Genomic DNA, 14996 nt, shown 5'->3' with positions numbered 1-14996 from the left:
TCCTGGTAGGGTTGTGCCTAGGAGACCCATGGAACATCTTGGAAAAGGGAGCCTGGCAAATAAGCAGAATTCTTAGTTTTTATGTGAGCATCAGAATTAAGAACCAAAATACTGGAAAACTAGAGATATTTTAAACTCGCTAATTACATCTGAGATCTCACTTGTCCATTTTTATGAACATCTTTTTGCATCAGCCTGTGATAAAGATTCTTTGTAGCCACATGCTCCTTTTTGGAGAATACTGGAAAGAGCATAGAGCACAGAATAAGAAGGTTGGGAAAGACCTTGGAGGCCTCTCTCAAGGCAGGAGTTTCCTACACCATCCCTGACCAATGCTGTCCAATCTTTTCTTGAAAATCTCCAGCGATGGAGCACCTGCAATTCTGGGAGGACAGTTCTCACTGTCAGGAAATTCCTCCTTATTTCCAGATCTCCCTCTAATCAGTTTCTACCCATTGCATCTTGTCTATGGAGATTCTCAGTCGTGGCTGTCTCAAAAGTGCTTTTTCCAAAAGAAACTGGTCTAAGGTCCAGTTGCCTTTTTAAAAAAGTACCCTTGGGGTTGGTTCCAAGTGCTTTGCAGAATAAATCAACCTCCCCTCTTTCCTGTGACAGCCCTTCAAGTACTGGAAGAAAGCTATCCTGTTGCCCCTAAGCTTCCTCTTCACTAGGCTAAGCATACCTAGTTCCCTTCAATCATTCATGATATGATTTAGCAACCAGAGCCTTTATCATTTTTGTTGCTCTTCTGTGCGCTCTTTCTATGGTCTAAGCATCCTCTTTGTATCTATGGTATTATAACAATCTTTTCCAATTCATGCTTCCCGGCATTGAGGAAGGCCACTTCAAGAAAGGCTGAGGGCTCTGAAGGTAAACCTCACTCAAACAGTTTAAAAAGAATAAGAAGAAAATCTCTGTGTGCAAAAGCTGAGCTCCTAAACGTTGCTTTGAACCGATCCAGAGAGAAGGGAGGGAAGAAATCTTTCTGCTGACAGTTCTAGGGAGCCATAAGCATCTCTGTGCAAATAGCCTCATTCTTAATCCCCTGTCTATCCAATTTTATCTGGTGACTTCAGCAGGATGCTGGGAGATCAGTGCAGATGAGGAAAGGAAGACAATGTGAAGGATTCCATGGATGCGATCAGAGAAGAACTTCAGCCCTTCTGACCAGGAGTTGGATGCCTTACTCACAGCTAGATCATGATGTGGGTCACGGTAGGCTTCCTGTGCTGCCTGACCATCGGAAGTCTGCCTTGGATGCTCTGCTTTTGCCCTTCTCAATGCAGCTGCTCCTTCTACAGCATCAATGAAAGGATGAGAGCCAGGTAAAATCGCTCTAATTTTCCTTGATGATTTAGTGGGTGTCAAGAAGGATTTCTGGGAGGTTGGTCCACCGTTCTTCTTGGTGGAAGAGGAGAGTTAGTTCAGCATTTGCGTTATTTTCCCAATGGCTTCCTACAGCCACAAGGACTTTGTGTGCTGTGGGATTAACAAGAGCATAATCTGATTTCTGAAATGCCATTTGATGGACTTTTACGCTAAGACAGAAACAATATAATCAACATTACACAATATTATGGGGAAAGTGATCAACACTGAACTGTGTAACAATGAACATAACTAAAAAGTATTAAAAGAATAATCATCAGAATTTTATAAATTTAAGACAGTGTGCATGGAGAGTATATTCTACTAGTTCTTCAGATGGTTGTGGGGTGCGGGTGGGGAGGAAACTAACAATGACATAAAATTTCACTCCAAGCTCTGAAAAATTTTGTGGGGGAAAAACACATTAAAAGCACAGGATGAGTTTATGTTTATTTGGAAAAAATACATGCAGATTTTGACTAAAGATTCACTTCAAAATAAAACCTGTTGTCTCTGAAAGCAACAATCACATCTACACATCAGCACGACTTCATGTTGAAAAAGATTGCTTAAACCAAGCAAGATTTGTGTATTTTATGTAATATTTGGGTACCATGTATGTCAAATTATTTTTTGAAAGAGGCACGGTCAACACAAATGAGATGGTTTTGGGAAGGATGAACTAAAAACAGCTCATTTAAACAATTTTCACAAGTCTAGACACACCTGTGCATCTTCTGATTTTATCAACATCTACAGTATGTCTGCAAAGACAAACACACACACACACACACACACATTCCCAGTAAAATAAAAAAGAAGAGAGAAGGAAGACATTTCAAGACTGACAAAGCAGAAGTTCAGCCAAAGATTGGTCAGAAGCATATTAAATGACTGTGAACTCATTTATGGAAAATGATAGTATAGATAGCAATAGCAATTGATTTATATAGCACTTCACAGTGCTTTCACAGCCATCTCTAAGTGGTTTACAGTAAAAAATCTGCATCCTCATTTTTGCTCACCTCGGAAGGAAAGAAGGCTGAGTCAACCTTGAGCTGGTCAGGATCAAACTGCTGGCAGTGGGCAGTGAGTTAGCTTGCAGTACTGAATTCTAACCACTGCACCACCACAGCTCCAGCTTTTATAGTGAGGGGAGCCTGGGGAAAAAACAATGAAGTACACCCACACAACTAGACAACTGGTGATTAAAAGTATTCTGTCATGTGCAGGATAGTCCAGGCAGTTGAAATGAATATACAGGTACATGTTTATTGCAAGCTTATGTTCTTTACAAGAATCTGAACTACTAACAATCAAAGCAAATAGACGGTAGATAAGAGTCAGTGGAATGCAAGACGAGATGGACTTAGATCTCTTGTGGGTGCAAAGGGACTCGATACTGATGACACATTTGATCCCTCCCTCAGGCTCAGCCTGGTCATCTCCTACATGTTCAATGTATAATTTTTTTAAAAAATCTTTTTTTCCCAGCAGGGCTATTTTGTGCAATGACCCGGAGATGACCCTCACGCCTGTCAATTTTCCAGGAGACACTTTCAAACTTAGGATAGAAAAAACAGCAATCCGAAGAGTTCCTGGGGAATCTTTCCATTCTCTTCACAACCTGGAGTTCCTCTGGATGCCCTACAATGCCTTGGCGAGCCTCCGAGGGAATACCTTTAGGGGCCTGTACCAGCTTCAGGAGCTCAGACTGGCGGGCAATGTCCTTACTTCTTTTCCATGGGAAACTCTTTCCAACATGCCTCACTTGAGGTTGCTGGATTTGCATAATAATCAGATCGCTTCCATACCCTCTCATGCTGCTCAGTATATCCGGAACATTACTTATCTCGACATCTCAAGCAATAATCTGATGATGCTCCCTCAAGAACTCATTGTTGTCTGGTCGAATCTTCAAGCTGTTCCATACTTCCTTAATGACCATTCCAAGATTATCCTAGGTAAGGCTTTTGGGGGTGAGTGAAAGAAAAAAGAAATCTCTGCCTACATGACCCATGGTCATTGATCCTTGGGTTGATCCTGAGGAAGTTGCTGAATTTGTTATCCTTGGAATCCAGGGGAGACCTAAAAAGCCATTGCTCTTCCGTAGGAGATGTGGGATTTTATTCCTCTTATCCAATTCAACCCCGTCATTAACATTGAAGCAACTGCCTTCAGAATAGATGTTGATGATGGGCAGCAAAGGATGAGAATTTGTTAGCTGTTGAACTCTGTAATTCTAACATGCCAGTTTTGGACACTGTCAAAAATGCTACCTTATTAAGAGTATTTAAGCAAGATTTGGTTGTTAAGCCAGCTGGCTTCTGAATGGTAAAAACAAATAAACAGAGACCCCCTTGTTTTTCATTTCAGGAGAAACAAATTAGGTGGGTCACGTCAATCTAGACTGGATCCCGTTTCCATCCAGTTTATAGGTTGGATTCAGAATCAACCATACTTAGGGGAGATTCAATGGAAGCCTGGATTGGTTGGGCTGAGCTTCACTGCTTTCCATGAACTTCTTCTAAGTGTGACTGAATGTGGATGTAATCAAATGTAGATAAGATCTCTTTAAAAAAAGGTGTTCAAACACAATTTTTCATTTGAGCCTGCATGAGTAAGAATGCTTTACCTGCAGAGAAGACCACCTGTTTCATCTATAAGAGCCACCCTAGAGAGAATCTCTTTTAACTTAATAAAGTCCATAAAATGATTAAGAAATGAAAGGCACAACTTACTCTCTGTTTGAAAAATAAATTCCAAAACAGTTGCATTCTTCATCCAAGAACTGATCATAGCCTTGCCAGCTCCACCTCCAGCTTTCAGCACAGGAGCTGCTTCAAAGTTTCTTGCAGACCTTCTGCTGAATCGGAGGGCCTAGAACTTTCCCTAACCTAGGAGAGTCAGATAAAATTAAAGGAAAGCCGGTTCCTTCTGCTGATAGTTGAAGAAGCTACATTCCAGGGAAAAACCCTCTGGGATCCTTCCCTGGGCGTGTAGTCAAAATAGAATGGAATGTAATGGAATAGAATAGAATGGAACAGAATGGAATGGAACGGAGCAGAACAGATCAGAACAGAATATAGAATATAGAAGAGAAGAGAAGAAAATAGAGAATAGAATATAGAATAGAACATAGAATAGACTAGACTAGAATATAGAATAGAATGAAATGGAATGGAATAGAATATAGAATGTAGAATGTAGAATGTAGAATGTACAATACAGAATACAGAATACAGAATACAGAATACAGAATATAGAATACTGTTTCAGCATTAGATAGAACTCCCAATTATTCTCTTCTGATTGCTTGAGTTTATTTGGTTTCAGTAACATACCCTATTTTTCGCACTATAAGACATACTTCCTCCCCCCTCCAAAAGTGGGTGGAAATATCTGTGCGAATGTTGCTAACATTCACTTACAGAGCAAATGTTGCCAAAGCTCTGCCCACCCACTGGCTCTCATCCTTGGGCCATTTTTGGCCTCTGCGCACACTGTTTTCAGCCTCCACGTGTCTCGTTTTTGGCCCATTCCAGGTGGCGGAGATTGCTGCCGCCTATGGGGGTCGCAGTGATCAGTAGTGATTGGCGGCGGTGATCCCTGCAGCCTGGAATAGCTGATCAGTGGTATTCCGGGAGGCCGATCCAACCGCCAATCAGCTACTCATGCTAAATCAGACTGTGATAATGTGCTGAAACTGACCAGGCTGTTTACTGCAAGGACACTAGCCAGATAAATACTGATAGATGCTGGGAGCCAGAGGCAGATTCCCCCCCTTGTTTTCCTCCCCAAAAGCTAGGTGTGTCTTATGGTCCAGAGTGTCTTATAATAAAAAAAATACAGTAATAGGAAATGGAGTGAGAAAGAAGCTCTTTGGTTGTTGCTATTGTTAAAACTGAGGAAATACTTTCTGATCTCTGGAATATTATTACAAAGCTACTGGTGGATCATTAGTTATCTTCTGCCTTCAACTATTCTTGGAGATATATAGTTATTATCTGAAGAAAAAAGCCATAAAACTTTTATTTGGCTCTATCTGGCCATAAAATTGTATTTTTGCCAGGTTACATTCTGTGAACATTTGTCCAAGTGCAGCCAGCACTTCCTGGTCCTTTCCCTCCCATCACCTTTGGCCCTGAGATGCTCTTTTAATAAAAAATATATTTGCAAATTTGCCTACTAAGGATAAAAATGCCAAATGCAGTTTAAACCTCTGGCTGACTGCAACAACAACAACAATCTTGGGTGCTATCCCAAAACAACTGGAGCACATAGTGGTGTATTAACCATTAAGCAGACTAGGTGTGTGCTTAGGGCACCAGGCCCAAGGGGGCACCACAAAGTTGAGAAAGAAAAATAAACCCAATGAAGATTTGCACAGTATGTACAAAGGAGGGGGGCACCAAGATGCGTCAGTGCTTAGGGCACCAGTGAGCACAGCTTGGACCCCAATGGCATTGACAAATTTGCTATCAGTCAATTGGAAAAGGTGACCTGACTTTGACCAGTAACATTATCAAACATCCACATCTTCCTATCCCAGATCTTTAGGAAGAACTCGATAAGTGAATGCAAATGCCAGATTCCATCTGAACATCTGTCTAACTGCACGACAAACCATAGTAATAGCTTTGTCTGAAGCTACAAAGTTTTACTAAGAGCTCCTATTGAAATTCAGTTCAGAACCTTTCCAAATAGCCATGCTTCAATTAATTGCTACTTCAAAGATTTCCTTCCTTCCTTCTTTCCTTCCTTCCTTCCTTCCTTCCTTGTTTCTTTCTCTCTCTCTTTCTCTCTCTCTCTTCCTCCCCTCCCCCCTTCCCTTATTACTTACTTACTTTTTATGCCATCATTTCTGCTGTAAGGCAACTCTGGACAGATTACAAGTAATAAAAAAATAGAAAAATAATTATAATATTAGAATTAAAATGTTAAAACTAGGCAAAAGACCAAGAGTAAGAGACAGACAGTGTGGGGAGGAGGTCTTCTTATCTCATCCACCAGCTTGAGTGGTGAGTGTCCCCATTAGAGCTCAAAGTCAACCAGCAGAGCCACGTTTTGCTTCCCTTCTGGTATCAAAAGGGTGAGAGCAGTTCTCCCCTCCAGTGGTAGAGAGTTCCACAGGATCAGGGCCACCGCAGAAAAGGCTTTGGAGGCAGCATCATTACCCAGAGCCTCTATGTGAAAAGTTCCAGCAATTTTTGAATAATTGTATAGCAAATCTTTTTATTATATGTCTGCAAACAATGAATGGGAAAAAGAGGCTCCATATAGCCGCCCCACTTGAGCCTTCACAGGTCTCCTGGAGGAAGCCTGGAGGATCCCTTTAGATGATGTAATGGTTGGCCCGAGTTGAGGACAGATTGCCACAGCCTGCTGGAATAGAGCCATTAAAGAAAGAATGCAAAAGTGAATGACAAAAATTAAAATATGTTTTTATTTATTTCAAATAATTAAATTGAATTGTTAAATTGTCCTGTGGCAAGTTGTCCCATTCCGGGTTGACCCTCCCAATGGCTTCTCTTCTCAGGCCTACAGGACAACCCCTGGACGTGTGACTGCAGCGTCTATGAAATGGCTCATTTCCTCAACTTCCAGTCCCCCAACGTAGCCTTCATCGAGCCAAAGCTGAGATGCTTCAACCCTGAAAAGCAGACTAGACTCTTCTTCAGTCAAGTGGAGCTGAGGAAGTGCCAGAGCCCCATTGTCTACACCTCGATGGCTAAAGTGAAGAGTATCCTGGGAAGCACAGTTCTGTTGCGGTGTGGGGCCACGGGGGTGCCCACTCCAGAGCTGAGCTGGAGGAGAGCGGACGGGAAACCATTTAATGGAACAGGTTGGTCCTCCCCTTCCATCGTATTTGCCTGAGCTAAGGACAGAGTGAAGCAATTATAATCCTTGAGCATCAGACAAAACAGTTGCAGGTAGTCCTTCACTCATGATCACAGTTGGGACTGGAATTTCGGTCCCACATTGGTGCGGTTGTAATGACTGGACGAGATTTTTACAACCATTTTCACAGTGGTTGCAAAGTGAATCACCACAGTTATCAGGTGAACCATGCGGTCATTAAGCAAATCCAGCTTCCCCAATGGACTTTTCTCTTTGCGGGAAACCAGACTACAAAACAAATTCTGAAAAGTTATCTTAACATTCAGAAGTTGTCAAAAATTGTCTTAACGTTTAGAATACATACATGTAACCTCAAGACACTGCAACTGATTGTAAATGCCACCTGTTTGCCAAGTACCCCAGTTGCAATCACGTGGCTGCAGGTAGTGAAACACCTTTTTCTTTAAGTTTTTTTTTTATTTTAATTGAACAAAAACACAAAAAAAGAATCATCCTTCATTACATCTTGTAGAAAGCGTGTCGATTGGTTACAGATAACTTTCGTGCATTTCTTCCACAGTCATTACTTATAGTTCTTATTAGATTATACACTTTAAGTCAAAAATCTTTGTATATCTTACTATCAATGTACCACAATTCTCATTTGACTACAATTATTTGAACATGCTTTTACCTCAAATCATTCATACTTAAAGACACAACCACATAATGGCATTCATTATCTATTTCAAAAAATCCTCCAATAACATTACACATTTATAACATCTTTTAAGTAAAAGTCAATTAATAAAGTTTCTAAACTTTTCCTCCCTCCACCCCCACAACTCACTGTTTAGAATTTATATCCAAGTTACTTTTGCCAATACTATAGCATGTATATATTATTAAACAATGTCCATTGACATTTCCTTGTTGTTATTATAATTGGCTAAAAATCATTTACTATTTATGTCCCATCTCCTCTCGTCCAAAAAAAAACCCTTACACCTTTATAACAAGATCTAAATAAAAATTTGTTAATAAAATTTATAGGTCTTTTTCCCAAGTTACAATTTGCAATTTATATCCAAATTTCTTTTAGTAGATTGCTAGTACATGTATATATCATTAAGCTGTGTTAGGTAAGCTCCCCGTTGGGAGAGTGAGTACGTTCAGAGAAGCGTTGTGAGAGTGTTGTTGGAGAACACACAAACCAGCATACAGAGACACTGCAGTTTAAATAGGCTTTTACTTTTATGGAAATAGAGGTATCAGAGTCCATCAAACAGTCCAAGTCATATACAGATAAGTCAGTCAGTCATCAATGTCTTTCAGTTAAGGGATAATCCAAATAACATAGTCCAGTTTCATATAATCAGTTCGGTACTCAAAGTTTGCTAACAGTTGCAAAACTTACAATAGCTCATGGCACTTACAGATCAGATCAGCCCAGCATCTAACCAAACAGAGAGCTAACAGTCGTTCTGGCTCCCTCTTATGACCGATTGAGGAAAACAGCAACCAATCACATTTTACAGTATGCTTTAAAGAAACAGGTACAACATTGTTACATGATTTATATATTGCCAATCCAACTGTTAGATTATATTCCTAACATTCTCCACTTTGGGTAGGACAATATATAAATCTTACAATCTTAATCCGTATTCCTCGCAACAACGTTTATGCTTTATATTACCTTGGGCCTTAGTAAAATGATCCGCGATGTTATCTTCAGACATACAATACTCTAGTGAAACTAATTTACTATTCACACTTTGCCTTACATTCAGATATCTTATATCAGTGTGTTTTGACCTAGTTTTTACAGCAAGATTGGATGCCATCTGAATTGCTGCTTGATTGTCTTCATAAACAACAATAGGTGCTCGTATGTCAATTCCCATATCAAGTAGAAGTTGTTTATAACAAACTACATCTGTACATAATGACAGACATGAGAACTCAGTCTCCATAGTTGATAGACTTAAATGTTTGTGTCTAATAGACCGCCATCCAATTAGTACTTTTCCCAGGAATACAACAAACCCTGATGTTGATTTCTCTGTAGACTCATTTGTAGCAAAACTTGCATCAGTATATGCAGTTAAGCTCAGATCATCTTTAGGTTCTAAATACAATGCATAATGCATTGTTTGCTTAAAATATCTTAATATCCTCTTAGCAGCTTGCCAGTGCCTTTCAGTAGGTTCAGCATTAAACCTGGCTAATTGATTTACACTATATGCTATGTCGGGCCTTGACCAATTATTCAGATATGATAAGCTACCAATTAGGGATTGATAAATACCTTTATCAAACACAGGGCTTTTTACATCATCATGGCTAAATTCCTGACCCATTGGAGTTTTAGCTGGTTTACGCAGTTCCATCCCAAACATCCTGAGTAGCTGCTTGATCTTCTCAGTTTGTGAGATTTTGTATCCTCCCCTAGTTTTATCTATATGTAAACCAAGATATTGCCTAATCTCACTGAGATGTTTTATACTGAACTTTGTCCTTAACAGTGTTATAATACTCATAGCTTCTTGCTCAGTTTTAGTGATTAATGCTATCTCATCAGTGAACAATAGTAACCATGAAATCATACCATTACTTTCTTTCTTAAACAAATATGGATCAGCCATGCCAGCTTTAAAACCTATCTTAGTTAACTCTTTAACTATACATTGATTCCATTCATATCCTGATTGCTTCAAGCCATAAAGACTCTTTTTCAACCTCCAGCAATCAGTTTTACTATCAGTTTTTAATCCCGCAGGCTTCTGTATATATATGGTATGTTGCAACAGTGCATGAAGATATGCCATCTCTACATCTAAATGATTTATTATATATTCATTCTTAGCTGCCCACACTAATGCTGCATGTAACATTGTAGCCTTTAAACTAGGTGCAAAGACCTCACCATAGTCATTGGCTGACTGAGCAAACCTTTGTGCAACTAAGCTGGCTTTATGGGTTACAGTCCCATCTACACTATTCTTAAGTTTAAAAATCCATTTACAACCAATGGCATGTTTACCTAGTGGTAACTACGTTTTCATGCACCGCTAACCTTTGCAATGATTTTAATCCCTTTTCCATTGCATCTTTCCAAGCTTTCTGTTCCTCAGTTGGAAATAGAGTTAATTCTTGGTAATTAGCAGGAACCTTATTTGCCTGATATGCTATAGATGCCTGATACCTGTCAGGTGGCCTAGTTACACGAGTTGAACATCTAGATATTCCAGGACTCACCCATGGACTCTCCTGTATAACCTGCTCTTGTTCGTCAGGAGAGTCCATGGGTGAGTCCTGGAATATCTAGACTTCTTCCTTAATTTCTTTAATTACTGGTTTTCCTACCTCATCATTAGGGACTACTTGGGTGTCGATAAGTACATTATCATTTGTTTCTAATTTATTCCACATGTTCTATAAACTTAGCACTAGCGCTACAGTAAATCTTAGCTGTACCCTTCTCCCAAAACCTAAATGATCTAAGGTTAGCTTCATATCCTACAAAAAATAACTGTAGAGCTCTTTTCTGCTCTTTCAGTCTTCCTTGTGATGGTATATGCACCTATACTGGGGCTCCGAATGTATGTAGGTAACTCAAATCTGGTTTTCTGCCATGCCACCTAGTGAATGGCAATTCACTGATTGTGTATTCACCATATTATTTAAAACATGGTTACTAAACATCATAGCTTCACCCCATAGTGTTTCTGGCAAACCTGAATCAGCTATCATAGTTCGAGCCATAGCCTGTAATGTTTGCCCCCTTCGTTCTACAAACGAGTTATATTGTGGTCTATAAGGAACAGAACGTTTGTGCTTGATTCCAGCTGTTCTTAACATTGTTTGGAATTTATAATTGGTAAACTCTGTCCCATTATCAGCAACTACAGTAATAACCTTGGCTTTCAGCTTTCTTTCCGCAAACCTCAGCCAATTAAAGAAATGCTGAAACGTTTCTGTTTTGTTTTTCATTAAATAACAGAAATTGTATCGGGAATAATGATCCATGATACTCAAAACATAACAGGCACCTCCCAAACTGGGTTTTAAAGGTCCTATTATATCAGCAAAAACAACCTCCAGAGGTTCCTTTGTTTTAAAACCATTCAGTCTGTTTGCTGGAGTAACTTTGCTTTTCTCCCGATTGCAAACATTGCAGTTTAAATATTTACTGCATGGTTTTATTTTAACTCCTTCTGCCGACTTAACAGTTTGTTGCAGCGTCTTGAAATTAATGTGCCCCATGCATCTATGTAGTAAATGTATGCATTTGTCATGGGGTTTAACATTATGATAAGCTGTGTTAGCCATCTGGCCATCCGGTATAACATACAAACCGTTTTTTAAAGTAGCAGTAACCCTGTTATCCCCTTTTTCAGTAATACAGATGTCTCCCCTAAAGGTTACCACATAGCCAATGTTAACCAGAGCCCTAACTGATAGTAATTACCTTCACCAGACCCTTCACCTTCCATCCATTTGCCAAAAATACATGTTTCTTGCTTTATGGTCATTTTTACAAACCTTTTTCTATCTCTAGCAATGCACTGTGATGCTCCACTATCAACAACCCACAAATCATGTTTACTGGTGCATTGCTAGACATAGCCAAAGTAGACATAGCTAAGTTGACATTAGCATTTTTTCTAGCTCTTCCGGCTTGAAGCTCTTCCCTTGAGTTGATCAGGGACTTTGTGATGTCCCTGAGACCAGCAAGGCATCGTCTTTCTGATCAACATCTCTATGGGACAGTTTAGGTCTCAATGGACTGTCCAGTGGCAAAAGTGTCAACAGTGGTTTCGGAGTATCGAGATTGCACGTTGTGACATCGCAACTTGGTTCCTCCTTCTGCAAAACACCTTTTTCTGAGCCTGTCGTATCTTTGAACCATCATTAAATGAATAGCCATAAATTGAGCACTACTTGTATATTCCTGACAAATTCTGGATGTTAAAACAACTTTTCAAAATTGTGAGGAGGGGGCTGTAACATGTGAGGACATGCTCCAAGGATTGGTCTGCAACAGCGGTGGGTTGCCAATGTTTTTACTACCTGTTTGGATGTACTCGCATGCGCGTGCGCACACATACAATGGTTTTGTGCATGCACAGGAGTGTCCAGGTGAGCGGGCGGAGCCTCCCGCCGCTGTTACTACTGGTTCGTCCAATCCAGGCCGAACCGGGAACAACACACTTCTGGCCTGCAATTCCTTAAAGCAGTTGTGTTTTTTTCCAGGAAAGAGAACTGTAATTGCAAATTAATTCCACAAAAAATTGCATTTGCTTTAAAGAAATGCCAGTCAATGTTACACATATATATCTATTTTGCTCCAAAGCACCCTCTTGATTTTGAATCCAAGATGCTACACAATCTTATTTTCTATGTTATGTCTTCTTATTCCTTTTCATAACACTATAAACATCACAGATTAAATAAGTAGACCTTGAAAAAGCACTTCTGTTCTTAATTGATTGCATTTTCCCAAACTACACCATTAGAATTATTTGAACCAGTTAGCTCATAACTAATTGAAATAATTCCCTAAAACAAAAATAACAATAACAATACAAATAACCATTAAAAATAAATTCCTTAGAAATATAAGCCATCAAACACAACATCTTCCAACAGCTTATTTTTGCAACTTTTATCTCTTCTCTCTCCAGTACATCAAGAAATTTCCAGTGATGGAATAAGATGGTCTATTTTAGAACTTTCAGTTGTCTCTTACCTTGACTCTGGAGAATACATCTGCAAGGCTGCAAACTTTCTTGGAGCCACTGAAGCTTTTATCTCCTTGATTGTCACTGATTCTAAGAGCATAGACGATCCTGGGGCAGATTTGAAAGGAGTATGGAAAGGACACATCAAGGGGATAGAAACAGCAGCTTACAAGGACAATTTGGTAGGAGGACACATCATGACAACTTCAACATTTCCGACTTTGCGCATTATTTTAGGTCAGGCCAACACAGAGAAGAATCTGGTGCTGCGAGATCAGGCCCTAAATATGAAAAGCGACCCCAAAAATATTTTAGCAAGTCTGCCCACTACTAGCCCAGAATCCAAATGCCTGGTGAGGTCAGTCAGGGTAATTGGAGACACCGATCACAGTGTCTCCTTGGCTTGGAAAGCTCCTCAGGCCAACAATGGCACCACGTTCAGCATCCTTTATGCCATCTTTGGAGAAAGAGACATGCGCAGAATCAATGTGGAGCCAAAGAAGACCAGGACCACCATCAACGGTTTGATGCCCAAGACCAAATACATTGCATGTGTCTGCGTGAAGGGACTCATACCCAAGAAGGAACAGTGCATCATTTTCTCAACAGATGAAGTCGCCAGCGCTGGTGGAACCCAAAAACTGATCAACGTGGTGGTCATTAGTGTGGCCTGTGTCATCGCTGTCCCCCTCACCCTGGTGGTCTGTTGTGGGGCCCTGAAGAGACGCTGCAGAAAACACTTTGTTCAGAAACCCAAAGACATTCAGGATTCTTACGTCACTTTTGAAGTCATCTCTCCAGGAACCAAAATGAAGGAGACAGGAGGAGAATATTTAAGTCACCACATCCCCGATGAGTCGAATAGGTTACTCTCATCAAGGTCCAGTGTGGACTCTGAAGCTGTTGCAAAGGCAGATGGACAGCTGAACGAGTTCTTCTGCTGATGCTGGCTTCTTCACCATTCAACAAGGGTCTTTGTATTTGGCAGTCCCTCTTTTGCCTGAGGTCTCTCATGCCACACACACAACCCCTCCCCCCCACACGTTTCATACAAAAACACAATGTATAGCTTTACTGACATTCTTTTTTTTAAGTTAAAATCTCAGTAGCCTAAATATGTTATGAGAAATTTCCTGGGACTTCCCACCTTTGATTCCGAGATTCCAATAATCCAATAATGGCTCCATTAATATTCTATGGAAGAATGGGTTTTAAAAATAAATAAATGAGAGTACGAAACCAAGAAGGGAGAAGAAGGAAAGAGAAAATGAGGAATCTGGAGATACTTGTTTATATGTTCTGTAAATTTCAGGAAGGAAGTAGATTTTAAATGAAAGCCTTAAGGGCATGAAGGCTGAGTAAGGCTGCATATATGTGTGTGGAAGGGAGTGACCTTTGTCTGAGAGAGATACTAATGGCCTTTTTAGGCCTGGGGTTCCCATGTAAATTCAAGTTTGCTTCCACAACCTCACATTGTTTTGTCCCTATGAGTTTCTAAATGTTGTGTGTTACTTAAAAGGATTTTGTGAACTAAAGGATCAGAGGGAAATAAGTCAGCTGGATACTGAAATATCATACATACTGTACCTATCTGGCTTCTTATACCAATTTTTCCTTTTGGTGAAATGAATTCAGATCAATAAAGAAATGTATTTACATATATATGTTGAAGTCCTCACTCAGTTTTGAAGTCTGTTACATGATAACAGAGGACCTCTAGTTCAGACACCAACTTTTGGATTCCAGCTGTTCCAGGGACTGCTTATTGAAAACATTTATATAGCCTTGCACCCAACTCTGGCCTGCCCTCAATCAAGAGATAAAATCACATCTACATCCAATAAAAATATTGCAATCAAAGATGTTAAAACCAGTCCCAAAGCTGTTTTTTCCAAAAGGCAACTGGACTTTGTTCTTTTCTCCCACTCTGAAGACATTTTGCTTCTCGTCCAAGAAGCTTCTTCAGTTCAGAAAGTACAGGTGCCTTTTGGAAAAAGAACCTTTGGGATAACTCTGACCTGGATGCTTGAAAATCTCCAG

General features: G+C 40.0%; 1 protein-coding gene across 1 annotated transcript; it reads left to right on the top strand.

Annotated features, from left to right (window-relative positions):
* Positions 1–1203: 1203 nt before the first annotated feature.
* Positions 1204–13900, top strand: LRIT1 (leucine rich repeat, Ig-like and transmembrane domains 1). The gene is made up of 4 exons (XM_032231641.1): positions 1204–1325; positions 2866–3332; positions 6908–7213; positions 12900–13900. The coding sequence occupies exons 1-4, from the start codon at positions 1204–1206 to the stop codon at positions 13898–13900; spliced, it is 1896 nt and encodes a 631-aa protein (XP_032087532.1).
* Positions 13901–14996: the final 1096 nt, after the last annotated feature.

Source organism: Thamnophis elegans, chromosome 15 (assembly GCF_009769535.1).
Source record: "Thamnophis elegans isolate rThaEle1 chromosome 15, rThaEle1.pri, whole genome shotgun sequence".
NCBI lineage: Eukaryota > Metazoa > Chordata > Lepidosauria > Squamata > Colubridae > Thamnophis > Thamnophis elegans.
The sequence above is the reverse complement of the archived record's forward strand: the minus strand, read 5'-3'. Positions and strand labels throughout refer to the sequence as shown.

Excerpts from the sequence above, each read along its gene's own strand:
- LRIT1 (XM_032231641.1), top strand. The coding sequence starts at position 1,204 with ATGTGGGTCACGGTAGGCTTCCTGTGCTGCCTGACCATCGGAAGTCTG. Across the intron at positions 1,326-2,865 it reads AATGAAAGGATGAGAGCCAG|GGCTATTTTGTGCAATGACC; the intron begins GTAAAATCGCTC and ends TTTTCCCAGCAG. Across the intron at positions 7,214-12,899 it reads GAAACCATTTAATGGAACAG|TACATCAAGAAATTTCCAGT; the intron begins GTTGGTCCTCCC and ends TTCTCTCTCCAG.